This window comes from Molothrus ater, chromosome 1 (genome assembly GCF_012460135.2).
Source record: "Molothrus ater isolate BHLD 08-10-18 breed brown headed cowbird chromosome 1, BPBGC_Mater_1.1, whole genome shotgun sequence".
Classification (NCBI taxonomy): Eukaryota; Metazoa; Chordata; class Aves; order Passeriformes; family Icteridae; genus Molothrus; species Molothrus ater.
Genome location: NC_050478.2, coordinates 29,959,889 through 29,985,117, shown reverse-complemented (window position 1 = coordinate 29,985,117; position 25,229 = coordinate 29,959,889). Strand labels below are relative to the sequence as shown.

The window sequence follows — 25,229 nt, the reverse complement described above, 5'->3', positions numbered from 1 at the left end:
CCTGCTACTCATAGTGCAGCTTTTCATCCCAGGCCTTAAACAAGAGACCTTGCTTTTTAACAGCCTCTCTTCCCTAATCTCTTCCTTCCTGCCATGGTACTTTCATGGCAATTGAATAACTGTTTCACAGACAATTCCTACTTTAGATAGCTTTTCTATTTCTCATACAGCAAAGTTCTCTCTCCTCTGCTGCATGTACCTGGGGAGCACTCATTCTAGCACTTTCAGTACCTCACTCACACATTCTCTTCCACTTCCAATGCATCCCCTTCTTCCACAGCAATTGTACCTGGAAGGCATAAAGCAGTCCCTTCCACTCAGTGTCCCAGCCACTGGGAAGCTCAGTGGATTAGTCCACTTGTCCTTTCAAGGAGCCAGCTGCAGTTCAAGGGCTGTCTCTCAAGCACTAAGCACTGCAAGACTGTAGGATCCCCTTTTTTTTCCGAGCTTTTCATGACTGAGTCTACCACCCATCTCCACATGGATTGCTTCTCCATCCCCCAAATCTGACCTCAGACCAAAACTGAGACAATTCCATGGACACCCATACATATGCTCAAGCAACATCTGCTCCCAACTCTGGCTCCCCCTGAAGTGATGCACACAAACACAAGGCCAACCTAGATTCTCCACCACCCTGCTCTCAGCACCCAATACACTCACTACTCAATAATGCCCCTTCTCTGGACTGCAAATGACTTCTTCCCAGGCTTTTACTTCACACCAGACCTTGGAATGTTCAGGCTCTCAACCATGTTATCTTGACTTTGGCTGTGATGAAACCCTGGAGTCTGTGTTTTGAGGAACCACCTCTCCTATCTGCAGGGCACAGCCATCAGGGACAAACCAGGAGGTTGAGAAGAGAATTGAAGTATGTGCCTTTGCTCCAAGGAAAAAATGCCCAGAGAGAAGCATGCTACTGGAATCCCTTCCAAGTCACCAGACCTGTTACCAAACACTCAGTCGCAGCTCTCCTCCAACTTGAAGTACAAAACCCAACCCAAACCAAAGAACAAAGCAGCCAACCAAGCAAGAAACAAACCAGTCTTTTACTGAAAGTACTCCAGTATGTGTACTTCAGGCAGTTTTACTTGTGCACAAGAAACACAGTTCCACCCATAAACAAGCATCTGAGTGCAATTATTCTCTTTGGGATTGCCAAGTAAGTATGTATTATTTGAAGAGTAAAAAGAATTTAAAAATGCTTGATGACACATCAACCAGCAAGAAGAGAGACCTTTGTTTTAAGAGCTGAAAAAAAATCCTGTTTTACTTTTTAAAATGTATTTTATGTAAAAATTTAAGATGTTCTCATCTAAACTAGAAGGTATTATAGGCTTGGTATCATGGGTACACAGTGCTCAGTACAAACACAAATACCATGATTAATATTTCTTAGCTATTTAAAAGAGATTCTTTCCCTGCCCCAGAAGTCTTCCTCTTATCTGTAGTAATAATTACCCTATTATTTTCTTGTCTATCACAATCTAAAAATTTACCCAGGAACAGGAGGTGAATTCATTGCATGAAAAATTATTTATAATTTTATTGAAACATTTCCCTACCAAACTTATGTACTGAAGAGGAATTTACATGCTGATGTATTACAAGAGGGTGAGTAAGAAGCCATCACCAACAAGTGGTGACAGTCTGTTGAGCTGTCAAGTGCACAATTACTAAACAAGCACAGATCCAATCATGGGCTGGCAGAGGCAGGTGTAGCTTGCAGATGTGATGCACACAATATCCACTGCAGCAGTGCTATACACAGCTTTTCATTTTCAGCATGTTCCTAGATCCTTATTTCCTATCTTTTGCTTCTAAGAAAATCACCAAGTACATTCATAGTTCTGTCCTTAATTAATTTTATCACTTCAACAGAAGGCCCACAACTGTAATTCTGTGGAAGAAAAAAGATAACATGAAGTAAGAAGAGAGGCCAAACAAGGTAACATAAAGGTGTTAATATTGACTTTTTATTAGATAATTTTCTTATCTCCACAAATATAGCTCCATAAACACAAGTACTGGCCAGACACCAACTACTGCTGACCCTCACTGAAAAAGGAATATTCAACAGGTACAGAGATTATACCAAGAACTGACCAAACTATTTTATTTGCCTAGATTGATAGGAACTGTGAGATGCCTCCTTCCCTTGGAAGGTTCTTCCCTTAACAGCATAATTTTTCTTCCTTCAAATCTTTTTAAAGTGATTTGAATGTCTGCCACTATATATACTGCATGCAAGGCTGATTTCTTTCATTTGGTTAATCAATATAACTAGAAAGAGATTTACAACCTCCTCCATGGTTCTCTCTCAAAGATATTTTACACACTAAGCATACTTTCAAACTTTAAATTGAAAAACATTGTATTATTCTTTTTTGCTCTCTGAAAGCTCAGAAGTTTTTCACAACCTGAGATTAGTTGCAGCTAGCTGACCAGTGGTAAGAGCTCACATATGCATTAATTTTATTAGATGCCTGACTGCAGTGTCACACCTTGCTGAGATGACAGTGCTCCAGGGATCTGCAGAAGGCACAAAGGAGTACCATGGGACACAAATGGGTAAAAACAAGCAGCTCACTGTCCCCAGCATGTGCATGTTTCAGACCCCTACTGATACATGCCACAGTACAGTCTCCAAAAACCAAAATGTCATGGTCAAACCACAGCTGCTGCACTCTGTCCTGCCTGGGTGACATTTTGGGACTCTCTGGTATACTGAAACTCAGCATAAAAAAAACCCAATAGTATAATCTAGTCTTAAGCCAAAGACCTAACAACCTGTGGCACTGCTGTGATACAAAAGTATTTGAAAATCTAAGGGAATAAACATACTTGGAAGCCATTTCTTTTCCTCAAACACTCTGCCTCTAGAAAGAACCAAGTATCTATACATTTCTAAGCAGGCTATTAAAATATTAAGGCAACCAGGATGACACTACTTTTGAAGAAGAGATTTTATGCTTTGAGTACAGAAAGTGTTTGCACGTTAAAATTTCTATATTAAAGCCACTAAATATCCACAATCCCATTTAAGTAACCTCTCTCAAAAGAAACACTCCAACCAATCTTTCAGACCTCCCCTCATGTCTTTTCTTTCTTCCATGTAATCAGTGAGTTATCTAGGGCTACTTCTAATCACTGTAAACAGAAATCCAAGGTGTAGGCACAGAATTGCAAATCAAGTATCTTTATTTATTCTAATTATTGCTTATATTAAATAGCAGCTAAAGACCAAAGCTGTACTATGACAGATGATGCCAAACTCAGTGGAAAACATAAGGTGAAAGTCTCTATGAGAGAGAGAATATTTTCTAAGACAAGTTTATCAAATAACGTATTTACCACAACTGACTGACCTAGACTGAAAAATACATGGGATCAATCCAGCAGTGTGCATATCTGAGTGCTTCTACTGGCTGATCTGACAGACAGATTTCTTTAGGGGTTGCTAATTCCCCTCCTCTGGCTACATCTGTATGGTTGGGAGTTACTGCAGTGCACAGCTCCCACTGCATAATGCTCTCGACCGCACTGATAGGAAGTTAATCCCACTAATTACTGGAGCACCATGATATTTAATTACAGACAATACTGGTTTCTTTTTTAATTAGTTATCCTTACAAACATTGCATATGCACCATAGGAAAGACATTTTGCATTTAAGAGACTGTACTAGTGAAACAAATTGAAGAAGCGCTGGGTGCAAGGGAGGAAAGATGAGAGAAAGCTGGCACTGCTTTTTAACATGACTGAAACCAAACTATTTTACAATTCCTACCTAAGCTTCATGATCATCCTAGATCTCTAGACACTCATCATTCAGCTCTACAGAGTTGTGACAGAATTTGAAATTTTCTGAGAAAGTTTACCAACTCTTTTTGTTTCTCTCATCCACACTAAGAAATGCTCATATTTACATTTTCTGTCACAAGACATTTAGATAAGCTTTTAAGACATGTTAGCTTTTGATCAGAAACAGGAAAGACAAGATGGAAAAAGTCTGTTTCATGACAGACAGGAACCCCACTTGTCTGCTGTAATAATCTACTATTATACCACCAAAAAATCTAATCCTTCTTTTCACAAACCACACTTGTTTTTTTTGGTGGGAGAGCAGGAAGGGAATAAAATAAACAATTACATGTATTTTGTCACTCTGCCTCAGACTGTTGGGCATTCATCCCAGTCACCCAAACTGCAACAAATGAATTCTGAGTATGGTATAAGCAAGCATGTTAGGATGGTATCTGCTGTGCCAGATACCTGGATGGTACAATCAGCACCACTCAGCTTTCTTTAAAAATGGTTGCTCTGCTGTACTTAAAGTGTTGGTCATGTTTACAGAAAATCAGTATCACAATGAGTAAATTGGGACTCACACAATTGTTTTATTTAAACAATAAAAAACAAAAAAGGCTACACTAACGCAGGAGAAATAAATATTTGTGAAAGAGGAAGTTCCTGACCTCCTTCTGACCTGAAAACAGGGCCAGTGAGATGATCTGACCATCTCATGGAGAAGGAAGGTGAGAAAATTCCTTTTTAGATAAGAAAGGTTCACTTACAGACATGGCATTAATCTGAGTCAATGACGTAAAAATGAAAATCAAACCAAAAAAAGCCCAGGTAGTTTTCTTTACACAACTTTAAATAAAAGCTCATATTTTGCTTTCTTAGTTGAAAGGACATTTTAAGAAACACCGAAACCAAACATCTAACAAGTTTTCTTTATCATATGCAAATATATTATAAATTCATTTAGCATCTAATCTTTAACTGAAGCCTCCACAAGACTTCATATCTCATAACTCAAATTTATATCAAGTCCTAGGGTAGATAGTGAAAATAATGTAATTCATAGAGCTTAGTTAAAAGTAACATCTTCAATTTTAACATGGCTGAAAAGAAGGGGAGAAAAAGCCTTCAGCTGAACTTTCGACCATTCCAACTGCTCTGTTTCTAGTCATTTTAACAAAGAAGAAAATAAAGCAAAAATTGTAATGCAACCTACCCCTCTTCCTAGTTTTGAACCGCTGGCCTGTTAGCACCGGCTTCTGATTCTTATTCATAAAATTTCTGGAGAAAGAAAGAAAGGGAAAAATATTTATACTCTATCATTTACAGCAATAATTTAATCTAAAGGCAAAATAAAGACTCAGTGTAGCAAAATCCCAACATATGACAGGTAAAGAAAATTCTTAACACATTTTCCAAGAGTAATTCACATTATCTTTAAGATGAAGAGCACTACAATCCAAGGATAACTTCATTAAGATGTGTTTTTCTTAAAACCTGGCTGTTGGCATCTCTGTAAAAAACTGTGAAGATTCAAAACTGACTGGGAAGGTGATGGAGTCACTGCCCTTACTGCTGGGGCAGGGGTACACAACCACTGCCCATGCAGCCCATGGGGATGCTGGGGCACAGAAGCCACTAAGGCAGAAGACTGGGAATCATCCTGGTGAGGCTCAGCATGGCACAGGTCTCACCCTCTGGCACGGTCACCGGGCAGATGCATGCCCAGGGTTATGCACTGTCCAGCTCAAGACGAGATTTTGTGGTCTAACCATAAAGACAGTGCTTTAACCATCAAATTCTAATCAAACATTTCTTACAAGCATCACTGTATCTTAGCAACTTTCAGTTCTTAAAAGCATGTGGGTGTTGTAAAAATAATAGAAGATAAACAAATCCCTCGCCCCGTCAACTTTGAGCATAAATACAGAGTTAAGGACCTACATGGCACATCATACAACAGTAAAAAATACTGAGCTTGTATGACTTCAGACCTTTACAGCAAATCTTAACACACAATGTCAACAAAATTGGGAAGTGATAATATATTAATGTATTACTTCAGACCTTTACAACAAATCTCAACACACAATGTCAAAAAAATCGGGAAGTGATAAAATATTAATGTCATTTTATCTAAAGAAAACAAAACTATTTTTAAGCTTTGGATACAATCAGTTTCATCGCACAAAACTTAGCTTATGCAAAGAGCAGCTAAACCAAGAGCTGAATGCAAACAGCAGCAATTAAAAGGAAGCTTTGCAGAACTAGGAATCACCACAGGTCATCACCGTGTCCTGCCCACAGCACCTGCCAGCCCTGACACTTAGAGGCCACCTACTTCACACTCTGCAGGCCATTAGGTCACTGTTACATATGAGTTGCTTGTCCAGAATTAAGCCTTCTCATGCAAGACTTTGAGCATGTTCTTCTAATAACTTAAGTTTTACAGAAATCTGTATTATTTGTATTTCTTCATTGTGGACTCTGCAGGTCTACTTTAGAAGTACACAGATTTGCCAACATGCTTCCTCTACCACAAATGAAAAGAAATTCAAGCTCCATGGCTGAGAAAGCCATCAATCACACGTTACTATCCAAGTAGTGTTTTCTCTACCCCTGAAAGTTCATTTAACTCTCTTAACAATGCTCCAGCTATACAATGTGTTCCCATTCACCAGACCTGTAGTGGCAGCATTCCTAGCTGGCCACTTTTGCAGCATTTCAAATGTTTTACTTGGCAAATCACTTCCTTCTAGTCTAGGTTTACCACTTATCCACAGTCAAAAACTCCGCACGCAGGCACACGAACTGGAAATAGCCAGTACAGTTTAGAGTCAAGGTTTGCTTCCTGTAAGTCACAAAACCACAAACACACAACAAGCAGTTCAACTGAGATTCACACTCATCACTGAGATTTAAAGCTGCAGTTGTAACAGACCAAGGAGCATTTCAAAACAACTGCAACACTTAACATCCTCTGGAAAAATGTTCTGCTCATCTGCAAAGAGTTAAACATGGCCAACCACGGTATCATGGGATCTTTCAAAGTGCTGTAGGATCCAGGAGTGCCTTCACAGCAGAGCTCAAAAGGCTCTTTCCCCTGATGAGACAGCTCAGTGTTAGAGGAACAGGAGGTGCTTTATAAATTAATTAGGCAGATAATCTAGCAATCTACAGGGATGAGCAACAGCCCAGCCTCTAGCCAGTGACTGGCTAGATCTGACATACTTATCTGCTTTGTCTTTCTGTCCTTCAGTTATTTGTAAAGAGAATGATCTATAACATTCACCTAGGTATTTTTGACTTGTTTTTATGTTTTGCCTGGACACCTTACACCTTATTCTAAAAACATTCATTTCAAGAGATAGCAAGAGGACCCCAAAAGGTTTGCAAAGAAAATGTCAAGCAAGGCACACAGCAGGTAAGAACTCCACTTTTCACAGCTCTTCCAGAGCACAAACATGCTGTCAGGCTGGGGTCACCGTGCCCACTTCCTTAAGCAACACACAAAAGCCTTCAACCCAGCATACTGGTACAGTTTCACAGTTTCTGTGAAAGACAGAAATGCATACACTGAATTTCTAATACCAGACTTCTTTCCTTGGATGCAGTGTATTTTTAAGCTGCAAAAACACTTGCATGCACCTGAAGCTTGACTATGGATTTTAGCTGTTGCCTGTGAAGAAAATATATGTCCTTTAAGACAGCTGGAAAAAAGATTAAAAAAAAAAGGCAGTTAAAGCAGGACTCCCAACTTGTGGCAGATTTAATGACTAAAGGTGCAACAGAAGAGACACTTGAATAGTTAATTACTAGGAACACAGGATATGCCTCTTCTATACTTAGCTTTAAATGTACTGTGCTTTAATCTGCTCAAGTGAGGGTCTGGCTTTATAAGGCACTGCCTCAAGCAATGGCCCAGGATCCTTCATTAAGAAACAGCATCTTTGAGCAAAACCAACCCAGTGATCTATACTACAATTAAGAATGGCATCAGCTTCTGAAAATAAGATTTTAAAGTGCTGCTGCTACCACAACAGATGCCTGGATAATAGCTTAAAATTTACAAAAGTGAATGCAATGAAAAACTTTTTTTTTAATCAATAAGAAACCAACAACAGTACAAAAGTGGTGGCTGAGGTTGCAAATTCAGGGTGGAAGCATATAAACTTGCACAGCACATTTGATTGCATCAGAGTGCAGCCTGCCTCCCAGGTGTCAGATAGCTGTAAAACCTTGAAATCACTTAAGACCTTGAACTATTACATATATTCTCCATTTTGAAAGGTACAGCACCTGGGCTCAAAGCCAATGCCAATGGCCAATTTTGAAATGGCAGCTAAAGCAGTCATAAAGCAGAAATGGTTTCAGTGGAGCAAAAGATCTTAAGGACAGATGTGGGTAGGAAGGCAATAGCCTCCAAAAGAAAACCCAAACCACCAGCCAAACTCGTATCTTGCAGCCCAACATCCTCCAGGATTTACACAAATTGTCAGCAGGAAAGCAAGCAAGAGATATGGAAATGACAGCTCACTCCTTTCACAGACTCCACTCTTCAGCAGAAGATGGGAGAGGCTCAGCAATAGAAGCTTTACTCTCAATTTACTGCTCAGTACTCAAGCAGATGTCAGGGCAGTACAGAACCTGGCACTACACTCCACAATGGGTTCATTTTCCATACAAACAAAAAAATGTCTAAGCTTGCTAAATACTAACTTGCAGCTACAAAATTCATCAAAAGAAAAAAAAAAGAATTACTTTAAAGTTTACCGAATTCCACTCCCACTCTTGTTAAGAGGCTTGTATAAAACAGATTCATACTTTAAAAATTCATCAATTTGTGAGTTGGTACATTCTCCTGAGACTGCTTGAAATCCAGGAGCTAAACTTTCTCTACAGTTGCTCCTCATTTTCATGCTAAAGACTCTAAACAGTTAAAATAAAACTGAGGGACATATACAGCTGTAGATATGCAGACACATATTATATAGCAGTTACTCTAATCAAGCAATCCTTCTCACACAACTAATAAAAATTGTAACAGTTTTCATTAATAAATCCAGCATTAATTAATAAAATTAATTTCTAAAACCTGCAACAGACAAAGTAAAAGTTTTTTCACCACTTCAGCAAGTATGAACTCACTTAATAAGTTAGAAAAATGTAGTCTTTTATCCACACCACAGGGAAATTCTTATGATGATTAAGTCCTGAATTATTTAAAGCCTTGGTAAGGCTGAAGTTTCTACCATTTGTTCTTGGAAACATTTTGCTCAAATTGAAAAAAAAAAATACTGAAAATCTTTATTCAAAGCAACACTATTTTTCTAAGCATCATTTTGCACTTCCTTTGACCAAAATATCAGAATCATCTGAGATTCTTCAAACATTAACATGCTCAGATGAATCTGGGAACAGTTGCTTCACAGCAGCAAAACTTCACTGCCCTAGTTACAGAGAGAAGGGAATCAATGCCAGGCAGCATAAGAAAAAGAACCAACATTTTAATAAAAACGACCAGGAGTTTATGGCTCTTTGTGTGCAGGGCACAAAATACAGCCCAAGGGCAGGCAGTGACCCTCTGGGCAGCCCACTGGATTGGGGAGGCAAGGGGGGCAAGCAGCACAGCCCCACAGGATGCTGCTGCTGCTGCTGTGGGGACTGGCGCTGATGGCGTTTGACTGACAGGGCGATGGAGAGAGCTGCCAGAACACCACCAACACAGCACCACCAGCCTGCACAGCAACAGATGCTTGGCAGGAGTTATTTCCATCTCCTTCCCTTGCTCAGATATCATGTAAGATGGGCAGAACTCATCACAAAGGCAAATAAAATAGAAGCATAGATGGGTAGAGTTGCTATGAAGGAAACATTCCAACCCACATATCAAAGGCAATCTTTTCTTTCCCACCAAAGAATATCCAGGGCATTAAAAAGCTTTACTGGGTCTTTTTTATCCAGCAATGTTATTGGGTGTTTTCACTGTCTCACAGTTACAGTTCCAGGCTTGGGGTAAAGAGAGTTTTCCACCCCTTTTAGCAGCAAGCCAAGAAGTTACATTAAATGCAAATTACTGAACTTGAGCAGCATAGAGGAAAAGCTGCCCTTGCACTTTTGCCAGAGAGGAAACATGTCAGCATGCAGCCAGCAGCTGTCTCTGCTCTCTGAAAAGCAGCAGACAGCTAGATCATAAGCTAACAAAATCTGTAGGTGGAAAACTTATAAATCATTACCCAGTAAAGAGAACAGAGCAATGTAAGGGGACAAGAAAACAGAGCAGATGCAATCCAGACACAGGTTCTCAACAAATCCTCATCAGGCTTCCTGCCTTCCACTGGGACACCTGTGCCTTTTGTTCCTAAAACACTGGGATTTTTTTAAGAAGTGATTAATAAGCTGGAGGTCCATAAATTCAACCATGGCACAAATCACCAGAAGTGCAGCACCAGCAACCAGGTTTATCTTGCAGACTTGCCACAGAGGCACCAGCACAGCTGCCATGTTTATGAAACCTTTAACCCAAAGGTGCTGTTCATTAGGAACAATAAAGCCAGAGCCAGGCTCTTGCCACGTTAAAATCCCTTCCCTGGTTTTACAGCTTCAGCAACAACATGCAGGGACAAAACAGTAACATAAGAATCTGCAGGGTAAATACAACTCACATGGGGGTTTAATGTTTACATGAAATACGAATATTGCTGAACCACATGCCCTGTCTTTCCCTAAAGAGCCTCCCAGAAGCTCTCAAGGCACTTAAATATTTTAAAAATGTTTATTTTTTAATCACAGAACAGCACTGGTCCGCAGTAAAAAGTGTATCTACTTCAATAAAAATATTTGTTCCTTATTAGCATGCTTAGTGGGAGAGAGAAAACAAGGAGATGAAACAGAAGGAATTGATTTAATTCTGCAGCAAAATGGATATCTGAAGAGAATGAAACTTACCACACGTTAAATAATAAATAAAAACCTGTGCTCATGCAAGGTTTTCCAGGAATAAACTGGGCATGCAGCTTGTGAAGAGTTATCCTGAGAAGGAGGGGGAAGACCTTACTGCTCTTTGCAGCCACCTGAAAGGAGGCCAGAGCCAGATGGAGCTGGTCCCTTCCAAGTAAGGAGCAGCAAGACAAGAGGAAATGGCCTCACCTTACATCAGGAGAGGTTTAAATTGGGTGGTAGGAAAATTTTCTTCACTGAAAGCATTGTGAAGCACTGGAATAGGCTGCCCAGGGAAGTGATAGAGTCACTGTCACTATTTAAAACACATGTAGATGGACTTGGTAGACATGCAGATGGCACTTAAGAACATGATAAACCTAGAAAAAATGAGAAGACAGACTCACTGAAGTCTGCACCATAAACCACATCACCTAACAGCTAAACTGGTATGCACAGGAAGATGTTTCTTGAAAAACAGTAAAAAAAAACCCAGTTCCCACAGCCACCAATAAATGTACAACCACACACTACATTAGAGAGCCACCTCACTGCACTTATTTCAGGACAGCAGGTATTTCTTAGGTCACTAACCAGGAATTTGTACAGAAGTGGCTCAGATGAGTAACACTACTGAAGCACCTTCAAATGCACTTCATGGTGTCAAGAGAACTGTAAACTGAGCACTGAGACAATGGACTTCTCTGTTGTGTCATCAGGAATCATATAAAAAGTGCATGAGTCATGGCACAGTCAGTGAAAGAAAAGGAAACAAAAAGAGTAAAATATTCCTAATAACTGGCAGGTAGAAATACAAGTTAAGAAAATTAAATCACACACTCAGGGTGACACACAAAAAATGTTGTCATTCGGTAACAAGATTTCTTCCAGGAACTAAAGAGGAGGAATTAGATGTAATTCTTTAAGAACAAGGTATTAGCAGGAGCTTTTCTCACTGTTGAAAGCTCTCTTAGGTGCTAAACTCTTAACTGGAATAGGCTGCGATAGTGGAGATGGTGTATTGCTACAAATCAATTCATATCCAATTAACATTTATTTGAAGGTAAAATACCAACTCCAAGCTTGCATACCTTGCCAATAGGAAAACCTCTTAGAAAAAGAAGGGGATAAACAGCATCAGGCAGAGATCAGGGTCAGGTGAACTGATAAAACAATGGAAGAAAGAACTCTTCCAAAGCTAACAAAGTTTTCTCCTCACACAAGACACCACTTTCAATGGATTGTGTAAATGCTAAAACAGGGCTCTCAAATTTGGAAACATTACATGTCCTGATCATCCTGAAAAATTCAACTGTCTTAGCGATTGCCATAGAGATGATTTTGTTACAGGAAAATGGTGTAGCTGAAATTCTGCAACAGCATGACTGTAAAGGTACCACAGCAATTTAGTTCAATCCTTCATTAATGTTTGGGGGAGAACTACAAATGTACTGTTCACAATACATTTGCAAGAAATCACTAATGGAGTTACTTTATAGGGTTCCCTTGAACCAGCTCTCTAATAAACCAATAAACACAGGTATTTGGAAGAAAACATGTTCAAAAAAGTACCAGAGAGGCTTCATTCCCAGAAACAAAGCTTGTTAAGACACAAGAAAACACAATAACAGTTCTGTAATGAAGGCAGGAAGATCAGCTTTCTCATATAGAGTACCACTCCTCTGTTCAAGTCCATCCTGCTTCTGTTTTTTTAATGTATCAGCCCACTGCAAGTTTTTATAATGTTGATCCTACTCATACAATTTCAGTATCAACAATAAAATCAGAAGATGTGCCTCTTCCATTCTTCTTGCTAGCTCAAAGCTCTGCGAAGCAGCAAAAGCACTGGACATCACTATTGCCTCCAGGACACAGCACTGCAACACTTGAAAACTGATAAACTAAGGGGCTAAGGTTAAAAATAAAAATAAATACAATCTGTGCATTCTCCAGAAAGCAATGCTCCCCAGATGCTAGCAGATCGTTATTTCATGAACTAAATACAGTGATGGGAGGAGGGATGTATTAATAGCCAGCACATCCTACACACCTGCAATTGATTTTAATAGAGCAACGGCTTTAAGCAATAAAGCAAGTTTCAATTCAGAACTCCCTAATTATTTCTTCAAAGCATGTGCAAAGAGTTCACCAAGATAATGCAAGGGGTTTTTTTTTACCTGAGGGAAAATGAATCAGCTGCCAGGTATCTGAATTCTGATCTTTCTGGCACAAAGGGCCAGCAGTGAAAACATATAACACTTTTCACCATATCTAGTATTCCAAAAATACCAGCTAACACTGGTTATGCTGTTAGCAGTATTCACTTGGACAAAAAAAAAGGAATCTGTAACTGACTTGTATCACTCTGCATCCCAAAAGCAGTCTCATATTCCCTGAGGCTGCTTCTTCCTCCTCAGAGCAGGTGAATATTTTGACAAAACACACTAGTTTTGGTAAGTAAATTCCTGGAGTGGGGCATAGAAGCAATCAATGCTTGGACTTCTTTACCCTGCAAGCAGTTATTTTCTAGGCAATGGTGGGTACAACTCCTCTGAGATCAAGCTAAGATAATCCCATGGCAATAGGCACCAATTCACATCCAAGTTGTGTGTTGGGGGAAAAAAAGAAATGAAGGCCACCCTGGGGTGCCTACACAATCAACTGTTATGCTAGGTAGTCAGAAAAACAGCTATTACAGACTGAGCAGACATTTGCTATCATACCCACTGCTTGGCAGCTCCGATACCAGCACTCTCAGCCTCACTTCAGAACAGCATTTCTTCACCTCTGTGTGGAAACCTGAGAAATTGCTAAGAGATTGACAGGACATGAAAGAGAAATGTAGCACTCACTCTATCTATACTGGTTTTGTGTGTTGGGGTTTTTTTTTGCTTTTGTTTTGTTCTCTTTGTTTTTCACCTACCAACACAACAGGCCACTTCCAGAGATGAGACTATAGACCCAAGGCAAATTTCTCCCAGTAAGCCAAGCTTTGGTATGAGAAGGCTGTCTCTTAGATCCACAAACACATAAGGCATTACTCACGTTACTCACCCATGACACCAAATTCCACCCGGGAGTATTAAGACAACAGCATTGAGAGTTGGGTGGCACCTGAGTAAGGTCAGGTTAGGAGAAGATGTAAACAAAAATCCCAAGAGGACTATCCTGGGTCAGCTTGTTGTATTAGTAATTTTGCAGGAGGACTTCAGTTGCTTTTTGTAAGATGAGGGAATACCTTCAAACCAGTTTTCTTCAGAGAGCAAAAATCTTTGAGATATATTGTGATTCAAGCCACATATTTCTTCCCAAAAACGGGGATGCCCAGAGAGAATATTGTCAAGACTGGTAATGTGAATCACATTGATATTGTGATTGAATTGTGTGATTGCAACTGCTTTACTTTGTTATGTGTCATTTACATTTGTATGACATTCTCAGTATAATTTGTGTTACTCTGCTAAATCAGAATCCCACATAATCTCAACTATCCTCAGGTGGGGAAACTAGATATTAAACATCAAACCCTCCACATGTGGAATATCTAAAAGATGCTGATCATAGAGTATTGGACTCTGACACTATTCACATAGCAGAAATGGGAGATCAGTTTTGGTTTGGTAACCCCAAGCTCAAATACCAAACAATCATATATGGCAAAGTTTCCCTCATTTTGGAATATCATACACAGACAGGCCTGAAAATTCTCAAAGCGATGCATCTTCTCTCAATTTTGACAGTTTAACTTTGCTTTTCTTGAGCTTCTTCCATCCTGTATTTAAACATAAATGACATTAAAGGTAAGACTTATCTGAAAATATAAATGCATAAAACCAAGAATATGTCTTTGATGGTAAACTATATTAAGGAGACTTTGGAATACATCAAACTGAACCCAAAGAATTCACAGTTATCTATAAACACAGCACTGCAAACAATGGCTATTATGAATGCTTCTTAAATTTTGCTTCTCAAAAAGTGGTAATTGTATGCAAATTTGATCATAATTGCAATCAGATGAAAATTCAGTTCTCAAAACCACATTTATATATACAGGTGGCCAAAATCACAGAACTAAGAAACACTGCCACAAAAGGAAGTCAAATAAAGCAACAATATAAATCGCCTGAAGTAGAAAAAAAATAGAGCAACTAGCCTGTTGTGTCAGTAATTTGTATCTGTTTTCCAGTATTAGCATCATCTCCTAACAGCTTAATCACATTACAAGAAGCTAGTAGAAGTTACTGAGACATCTGTTTCACCCAGACGTAGATCAGAGCAGGTACAGAATATTTTGCCCCACTCCACCACAGAGGCAGCAAGCAGTGCTGAATACACTGCAGTGCTTTGTGCCCACGCACTGGTAATGGAAGCACAGAGAGCTGTCATTCAGCTCAGTTCAGTGCCAAACCCAGCAATTTAATTGAAACTACTGGTGGTGAGCACCACTCCCTGTTTCGCTGTCAATCACTCTACAAGGCAATCAGATAAACCAAAACCCCTATCGAATTTTCTTGACTGAACAGCCAACTGTCAGAACCCAAATATGGGGTGCATTTGACTTGCCTTTAAAAATTAATTATGACACCTAGTGTAACCCTGCAATTCTTGCATATTTTCACCATAAGAAAAAACACAAACACTTCCAGAAAATAGCTTATCTGAAATGTTCTGCTTGCCCATCTTAGAGTGAGATGGGTGAACAGCTTCACAGCTTCAGATTTAAGTCACTTTTTAAGTATCTGAATCAGATCAAACATCACACCTGCAGATTGGCCATCTGTGTGAAAGTCTATAGCTCAGTGATACCTACAAACATCTCAGGCAGAGATAGGAATTTAGTTCCCCACCCAAAATCAACAATAAGGCAATTACTATTTGTATCCTATTCAGTTCTGTAGTTAATTCATTAGACCTGCTTGTTCATCTTTCTGAAATAATTCACAGAACTTTTATTGCTGGCTGAGAAGTTTCAAAATGCAGCACACCACAAATAAGTTGAGAGCATAGCCTCAGTATCAGACCACAGCCATCCACCCACTCCCAACCCAGTTTCTGAAGCCAAGCATTGCTGCAGGAATTATGGATTTCTAACCAGAATATGTTTAGTATCTTTTTTAAAGGCCATAAAGCATCACTATGCCAGACAGCCTTGCTTCCTTCAGAGAAAGCATGCATCCACTTTGTGGTTGTTTGGCCTATGTCAAAGTCAGCTTGGCACAATGATATTTGACACTATTAATAGGGAAATCTATTTTCTTGTTTACATCACTGTTCATGCACTGGAAAGACCAATATCAGCAACCTACTTCTGCAGATAACCTAATAAGGGCTCCATGGAATGTAGGTGTATGCATGCATACATACACATTTGTACAAGAGAGCAAAACCACCAGTAAAAGCTACATTAGATTTCTACAATTCACTTCCTATGAAGATGCAAACTATGAATAATTTAAAAGGTTTACTAATGAGACAGCTAGAGGATTTTTTTTTTTTTTTGCTGGACTGAGAAACCACAAGGAAAGGCTTGGCTGGTCCCTCTGAGGCTTCAGAAAGAATGGCAGTTAACCTAGGTAAATCCTAGAATGCAGAGCCATTCAGTCACTGATACAGTCAAACTCCCCAAGTCAGTGAACCGACTGCTGAAGGCCAGGCAAACCAACACATTTGTATCCCACCTCAAACGTTGCTCTGCATAGTTTGATACCCTGTGTAGAGCTGAATAACCAGTAAAGTTAGCATATGTTCTTTGCTAAGGGAGGATAAAAATGCAAAGGTAGAAGTGACAACCTAAATTAATTTTTTTTCAATTCTAAAACAAAAGAGAGCAGATAGTCAACATGACTTTTAATTGGAGGCTTTGCAATAACTGGTATTTTTTTTGCTATTCTTGACAATGCTTCAGAAATAAAGTTGATATTTCAGATAAAAATCTGTCAATATGAATCTTTACTAACCAAGTGTTAGGAACATGTATTAAGGTACTTTAGTCAGTAATTTAGTAGCGTAGTTTTCAACATAAGTAATTTATCTTGGGATTACAAAAAAAAATATAACAGGTATGTTGAAAACAATAAATGGGGAACATGGCCTACAGTGCCTGTCCCCATCACCAAGACTTTGCTCTCCCTCAGCTTCAAAAGACTATGTTGTCTCCTCATACCATAACATTGCTTTTGCAGTGCCAATACCTAGTAAAAAGGTCAACAATTATTAAAACTGACAGGACAAAGGAAAATGGGGAAAGAATGAGGCTTCCTATACTTCAACAAAATACAGCTTAGGGAGGGCACTAAGATACTAAACTAATCCTAGCATCCAACAGGCTACCCATGAAATGCTTTGGCTTCAATGAGCTGGGAAGCACTGCTCCCAGATAAAAGCTCAAGAATCACACAACTTCCTCACAGCAGAGACCTGAGAGTTTGATGCCTTGACAATTTAGCAGTGTGAATCACCAGCCAACCAGTCCAGTGTCATCATGAAGAATCTCAGAGGCACAACAGCAATGCAAATTGACATACTGATGGCAGAGTACATTGGGAAAAAGGCACTTTTCAGCATACACCAGTAAACAATTTAACAGGGATAAACTGACAAAGTAAATCCCTTCCCTTGGCTCTTCTAGAGAATTATGTGCATCCTTTCCTTCTTCTAATTCAAGAAGCCTTTTAACAAGGCCCCACAAAACAAGATAGCCAAAGTCAAAACCCGGCAAACGACCTCATGCATGTGCTTGAGCACAGAAGTAGGTGTTTCCTCATGCTGGGAAGGCAGCTGAGACCCATGGGCAGGATGATAAATTTGAAGGGCAGAGCCAAGGATCCACATGGCCCAGGGAGAACACTGACTGGGGCTTCTTCTCATACAAAATGTGGAGAAAGAAACCCACAAACATCTTGGCAGAATATGGTATTCAACAGCACAACATTGGGTTTTCATAGCACTGGCTGATGATTTTGGGATCCTCAGGTCACAGTCACAAGAAACCACACATTAAGAAAATAGCCAAAGCAGACCTAAGACAAAAAAGACTTTACACAGGCTTCAGAAAGGTGCAGACACATAGAAAAAAACTAGCAACCAGACTCAAACCAAACTCACACTAGTATTGGTGCATACAGTGAAGGTTGTAAATTGAAAAGAAACTCACCAACCCCTCTTCTAAAGGGCTGATTTCTCTCAAGCATTTAAAAGAAGTAACATACTTTGTTTTTCTAATTTTCTGTTGCTCAAGGCATGAAATGGCAGTGAAAATAAATTACAAGCCCTATATCTAATGCTCAGTAATATCTTCCCAAGACTTCATCCATGTCTTATCAGAAGAAAATGATTAATGTCTAACTTGAATGCACTGAATGTATCTTCCCTCTTAAAAACATTTCTAGAGAACTAGAGGATTTTATTTATGGAAACAAAAACTAAAATGAAAGGATCACTTTAGCTTGCAAATTACAAACTGTTGAACTGCTCAGACTGCTTTTCTGCATGAAAACACATCTAAGGAAAACACATGAGAGAGTAGTTATTACAAGTAAGTACAACCCCAAAGTCATATTCAATTGTTCTGCCTACAGTAACTGAAGGAACTGTAGAAGGGTGTAACTCATTGAGATTCAAGACATCACAGAAGATGCTTCCCTTCCAATGTCCCTGGCCAACCTCTATCCCAGACTGTGTCTAGCATTTCCTTTGCCTGATCTGTCTGTCCTCAGTCCTAATTCTCACTAGAGGTAATCCATCATCTTACAGGCTGAATAAAAGCAGTAATCTTTGTCTGCCACTATGAGCCTGCAAAAACTGTAAGTGATCTCTATACAGAACTTCTCCATCCAACCTAAGAATAGCTCAGATTTTGCAGAGCAAATCCTTACACAGAATGACAAAACGTACATACGTATGAAGGACTCATGAATTTTAAAATTCTTTCTATAATTTCTGTAGTAGAAAAAAAAACCTCATTTCTAATTTCAAAAACTCTTAGACACATAGCAACTAAAAGCTCTCACAGAAAATGTAGGAATTACTACTGATTTACTTCCTGGAAGTATTTTCCTGACTTGCTGTAATTTAAAAACCAAAACAGTGATTATTTGTTTTATACAGCACATGTGAGTAAGACGCTTTTCTTTATTAAAACCAGCTTAGCCAACAAAAATGAATCTAAAGATGGAGAAAAGTCCTGTAATTTGATCTACATGAGTTGCCACACTTGGACTTAGCCATCCCTATCACAAACAGCGACCCAAGCTGGAAGTTCTACCAGCAAATTGCTACCAAAATATGAGTTCCCTGTATTGTGCTTGCACTATACAACCACACTTTACAGAAGACCAAAGCTGTTAAACCCTGAAACTCAAGTGTTTCATTCTGCTCTCAGCTGTACAGCATGCAAGAATGGTAAAGAGCACTTCAGTGCAGTAAAATGGCCACCACACCACTGCACGTGGGTACTGGACTCTGCTTGGCTTTTTATTTTGCCTTTTGCAGTCTCTCACAAAATCTACAGCTACATTTAAGAACTATGGTACAGCAAGTTCAAAAGGGTTTTCAGGCATGGTAGAAGATTATTGCACTCCACAGACTTTTCTCTAGGGAGAAAAAATAGATTTTTTTCAATTTGTCAATCTTCCTCTCACACACCAGCATTACCTCTGAGTGATCCTTGAGTATTTTATTTATCTTTCAACAGACAGTTACTACTTTAATGTGTAAGTACTGTTGCAATTGAGGAGAAGAGTAATTTTTAATCAATACTGAATCACATGGAAAAGTAAACCATTTCAGAAATCAAATCTAAAATTTAATGGGCAACCATTGCAATTCACAGGTGATTTATTGCTCATAAAATATAAAAATGGAATTACTTCACCTGTAAGCTCAAGCAGAGAGACAGATGTGGGTGACAGCCTATTGCCTTATGAGTCACACAGATGTAGGAATTTTTGAATTTGCACAGGAGGAATGAAGACAGAAAATGAGGAATAAAAGATGATGCCTCTTAAAGCAATCTGAATTTAACAGCACACAGCCATTCAATGCATGATCTAATTCCTCTGTCCTAAACAATAACCTTAAGCCTACAAAGAGGTACATATATCTGCACATGACTGTAAGCAGTTTAAATAATCCTGTCTGGAGGTTAAAAAAATTACTCACTAATTAGATCTAATTAAATGTTTAACTCAAGTGCCTCCACCATTCTTCACCAAAGAAAGGTTTGATTGTCACTGACTAAATGCTGCTAATGCTGTTTTTCCCAGTACTGTACTCATGAATCCCTAAAACCAGTACAAATTCTGTATGTGCTGTAATTTTTCAATCTCCTCCTATACATAGATATATTTCCCTTGCACCTTTATACAATTTTATTTGCTTTATATTTCTGGAATTTTGAATTTATTTTAGGAACAGCCATCTGAAAAGCAATTGCAAACCAGCTCTTACAGAAGCTAATGAATTACTGGGTTATTGCTACCACCTGCAAAGCTAAAGAGGGAAAGAATTTAGTCTTGCAAAGGTGCTCAGGCATACTCTGACACATACTGCTCTGCTGTCACTAAACACATCTTTAACAGCAAAAAGCTGCTTGCATGCCATCTGTTCCAAAAAATGCAAGTACCTAACTATGTGGAATTCATAGGCACGAAACAATTTGTTTAAAGCTTAGATTTCTTTTAATTCAATAAAACCACAGTGACTTAGAGCTACACGTGGAAAGGACAAAGCACGTATTGTCTGAGCAAGCCACTCATAGTAGAACCACCTGTGAACTCAATCTGCAAAAGAGCAATTTATTTTTTTTCTTCTGCTGGCTATATAAAAGAAGAAAGAGGTACACATATCTGATTTTGTTGTGAAAGCAATGCTGACTTTTTCAAAGGAAGCTTTTAACCAGGTAGTACAAATGCACATTCATCTAAGGCACTTACATTGCCCATGATCATCATCACAATACCTGAGCACCTTGAAATTTCTTCTTTGCTCTGTTAATCCTCACTCCCTGTGGGAAGATTCTGGTTGCCCTGGCATGATTAGCAGTTAAAGACATGCAAAAATAAAAGCATATGCTTAAAAATGCACTTTGCAACATATACAGATGAACAGTTGAACAGTTTTCTTAGAAGAAAATTCTATAGGTGACTGCTATTCTGAATATATTTTAGGTGCAAAACCACCAAAGCTGGCTCTGCTCAATCAGGTCAAGTCTTGGAGTAAACCAACACCTAAGTTAAATCAGACTACTAAGCCCAGACAGGAGTGCATTACCATTATAGAGACATTCAAGCCCCAAACTGGTATTTTCACACTGCTCTGACCTGTATTTCCTGCCAGAGAACACTGCTCACCTCAACCATGCTCATCCTATAGCCTGCATCAGACAATCTTCTGGAAAATAATTTAGTGTCCTTCTGTCCCATATATGTAAGAATCCTTCAAGTCACGATTGAAGAGAAGATGAAAGAAGCGTAAACCTCATCTTGCCAGACTTTGGATACAGCTAGAGTCAAGTCCTAAGATTTGCTACTGAAGTTCAAAGTGTAGAGAAAGCCTAACTTTGTGCAAGGTCTCACAAGGAATCAGTAACAGGTGGAGATCTCTATTGAGGTCTCAGATTAGCATTTTATCCACAGTAATACCTTGTGTATAGCTATTGCGGATACACCAGTTGTGCTCAAAAACACGTATCAGTGCTCACCAGTTTCAGTTATTTTTCCGTGGTTTTACAATCTACCCTCTGGTATAAAACAGGTCTTAGCAACGTTGGCAGATCATAACAAAGATGAGTGGCTGCCCTGAGATCCAGAAACAGATGAAAGTGGAAAAACATCCCTTACAATATAATAAAAGCATTTTAAGAAATCTGAGTTATACAATGCCAATCAACTGGGCTAGGGGGGGCCACAGAAGTAACTTATTCACAGATTACTATTTGTGAGATCTGAGAGGAAAAAACAGAGGTTGTTTCTAGCAATAAAAACCCCTTGAACTTGCATGAACTTGAATTGATCTAAATGAATAATCCTATTAGATCCTCTTAACTTTGGCCAGGATATAATTATAAGGATTGGAGACAGCAGGACCAAAACCCAGCAGGGGTCTGTCTGCAAGGCTCAACTGCACTGGAAGGACATTTCCAATGGCCCAGGGCATGCAGGAAGACAGAGCTAGTTTACAAAAATACACTTGGCAACAATATGTAACAGATTTTACATCCACCCAACACTTCAGCTCAGCAAAAAGACAATGGCAGGGGACACCACAGGTCTGTCAAGGCCTGATTGCACGTCAAGGCTGAACAGGAACCAATTCCTCATCAGCTTCCAAAACAGGAACTGGGGGCTAGGGATTGAACAAAACCATGAAGCAGCATGGTTCACAAACAGGAAAGAAGAAGTCCTCTTTCAAGCAGTCATGGAAGTTATAATCATGGGTTGCTGCATACACACAATTTATCTAAATTTAAAAAGCCTACCAGCCTGCTTTAGGCTGTCAAACATAAAGGTAAACACAAAGACACCACTTCTTGCTGAGGAAATCCCTAGCTGAACCAGTGAGATGGGAGCTAGGAAATAAGTCATAGAAATATGCGTACTTGTTTGACCTATTATTTTATTTTCCCCTAGACAAAATGGAGTGGGTCAGACAGGTTTCTGACCCTGCCAGGCCCAGGCACTGAAAGTGACTATGGGATCTTTGACCTCTGCAGAGTACACACCCAGAATTCAGGCACCCCTCCAAGACAGAAGTGAAGGCAGGTCATTTGAGAGAAAACAGTGAAAACAGTTCAGCATTTCCTTTCCCTCTCTTCCTTGTCCAAAGACTGAGAGTTTCATGGTGCATAGGGCAGTCTCTTCCCCCCAAACTGTCCTGAGAAAAAGGTTATTGCTCTGTACATTCTCCCAAAATGAATGTTACTTTATTAAAGAAATCCTTGTTATCTTCTTGCATGAATCTTACCCCTGACAATTGCACACGGGCACTGAGGATCAGCTACACACTGGTAACAATAGCTATCACAAATCCTCCTGAGCACACCTCCATGCACTAAAACCACTGCTGGGGAAAAATGTCACCACTGGTTCCTGCTTCACAAATCACAAGTACCAGATGTATCACCCGATGAGGAAATAGGGAATTTTTAATATGTAAATGTATAATTTAAAATCAGGAAAATATTCCGAATCACAGTGAGGTTAACATTTCCTTCTCCCTCTGTAATACCCAAAATATATATTATTAATTACCAAGCAGTAATGCACACGTCTTAAATATGTGAAACAGATACAGCAGATAAAAGAAAATGCATTAAAGGGAAAGACACAAAGGCACAGAACCTACATTTCACGTTCCAGTGCTCTGCTGAGACAATGACTCCCTACATTGCCTTAAAAAAAAAGTCACTTGTTGCCTCCATGCCTCAAATTACGTTCATAAAATGGAGGCAATGCCACTTCCTCACACTCTCGCAGGGATAATCTGAAGATTGTGAAATATCTGCATATTACAAGATTGAAGGTCACACATAAGCCAGGTAAGAGTGAGAAACATGTTTTAACTAGCACTGAAAGTATTTTATTACCCTTGCAGATGGAACACTCCTGTAGCCTTAGTCACCAAGTGAGATCCAGTGAGGCTGCCAAGGAAAAACTGTCTGTTCACTCTGTGAACAAGGGCAGGATGGCAATAATGACATTCTCATATTAAATAAAAGGAATGTCATATGCATACTTTTCTGTGCTGAATGCATGACAGTTTTTGTGGGGTTTTTTTCAAATGCAAAAGGAAGCTTGAAGGCTGTTATTTAATAGTGCCACAGAGATTATTGGGGCACTGTAGTATCACAAAATTTGTTCACAGCAGGTAAAATTCACACCCTGCAGTGAACCAACAAAAGACCACTTAAATCCTAATTTCAGCCTTCATGGTTGAGCCAGTGACATACTTCTGTTAGCACTACATGGGGATCGTGCTCTGGATCAGAATATTAAAAGCACTTGTGCTTTAACAGCATTTCCTTCAAGACATTTTTGGTTTCCCACGAAAAACGTCAAGGGAATCTGTTGCAATCTGAAGTCCAAACCAATCTCTTTCATTTACACTTGTTGATGCAAGCAAAACTAGATGGTGGTACACCCCTGTATTTCCATGATTTTTAAAATCATGGCAACGTACACAATTTGGCTGTTTAGTTAAAATAAAATTGTATCACATTTTGGGTTTTTTTACTCAAATAGTTACAAAGATACACTATATTCAGAAAGTATGCTCTTCTAATGAGAGAGACTTCACCATTTCTGAAAATCAGTCAAAAAGTCATCTACAGGTATCAAAATAGAGAACAAAATCAGTATTAGAAAGAGAAATTCCAAAACGTATTTAAATATTTCAGTATGAGACCTGCAAGTACTAAGGAACGGAAAAATTCGTCTTGCTGATAAAGCCATGCCTTCAAAAATTAGTTACAGGAAAAGAGGGTTCCTTAAAAGGAAGGATACAAAAAATACACATTTAAGAGTAGAACAAAAGAGGGTAAAAGTCAGCATCAAGTATCAGGGTCCTGCTCTTTTCTCTGGTATAAACACAGGCAAAAATCAAAGATGTTAAACCTCAGTCTCTGTCCCTTGGAGGGGACAGGTCCTTGTGCCTACCGAGCTTCCACTGGAATAGTGGAAAGTTGGATCTGTAACAAAGATTATTTTTCCACCAACAGTTTAATTTTAGAAAGGCGCCAACAAAAGGCACCGCTCCGAACACCCTGAGCGCGTTCCTTCCCCTCCCGATCCATCAGCGCCCGCTTCCTCCAGCAGACACAATGCCGTGGCACGACCACGGCTCCATTCGGCCGCTTTAGCCGAACAAAACGCTCTTCCTGCCTGGAAAAAAATGAAACAACAAAAAGCCCAACCACCCGACCAACCGATGCCATAAAAAGGCAGGAAGGCAGGAGCACGGCAGGAAGGGCCGGCGTGCACAAGAGCCCGCACAGCCGCCCTCCCGCAGCGGACCGGGTGCCGCCGGTGCTCCGCAAACCCGCGAACGGCGGCATTTCCGAAGCCAGGCTCCAGCACCCACACCGGGGCTATGCCGCCGCCGCCGCCCGCCCTGCCCCGCCATGGCCGCCGCGCCCGCCCGCCCGCCCGCCCGGCCGGAGCTGCCCCACAGCAGCCACCGTGGCCTGGGCAGCGCGGCCGCGGGGCTACGGCGGGGCTATGGCGGGGCTCCCGCCCGGCGCTCTCCCCATCCCGGCCGCACCTGTCCGGTGGTTGCGCGGTCCGGGGCGGGGAGGGCGAGCGAGCGCGACGGCAGCGGCGACGGCGGGAGACAATGGAGGAGTGAAGGACGGACACATTGACACACGGGCGCCTCCGCCCGCCCAAACCACTGCCGGCACCTCCCCGGGGAGGAGAAACAAAGGAGCCGCGGAGAGGCCAAAAAGGGGACCAAAAAGAAAAGCATAACACGTTTCTCAACTTGAA

General features: G+C 40.0%; 1 protein-coding gene across 1 annotated transcript in view; it reads right to left on the bottom strand.

The window, feature by feature from the left end:
- The window catches only part of BZW2 (basic leucine zipper and W2 domains 2), a 56,144-nt gene extending 31,012 nt beyond the window's left edge, over positions 1 to 25,132 (bottom strand). The window contains exons 1-2 of the mRNA XM_036406153.1: positions 25,006 to 25,132; positions 5,024 to 5,088 (exon numbers count right to left, since the gene is read on the bottom strand). Of these exons, the coding sequence (XP_036262046.1) occupies positions 5,024 to 5,081 (58 nt within the window). The 5' untranslated portion in view covers positions 5,082 to 5,088; positions 25,006 to 25,132. The remainder of the gene's footprint in view (positions 1 to 5,023; positions 5,089 to 25,005) is intronic.
- Between the last annotated feature and the right edge of the window lie 97 nt (positions 25,133 to 25,229).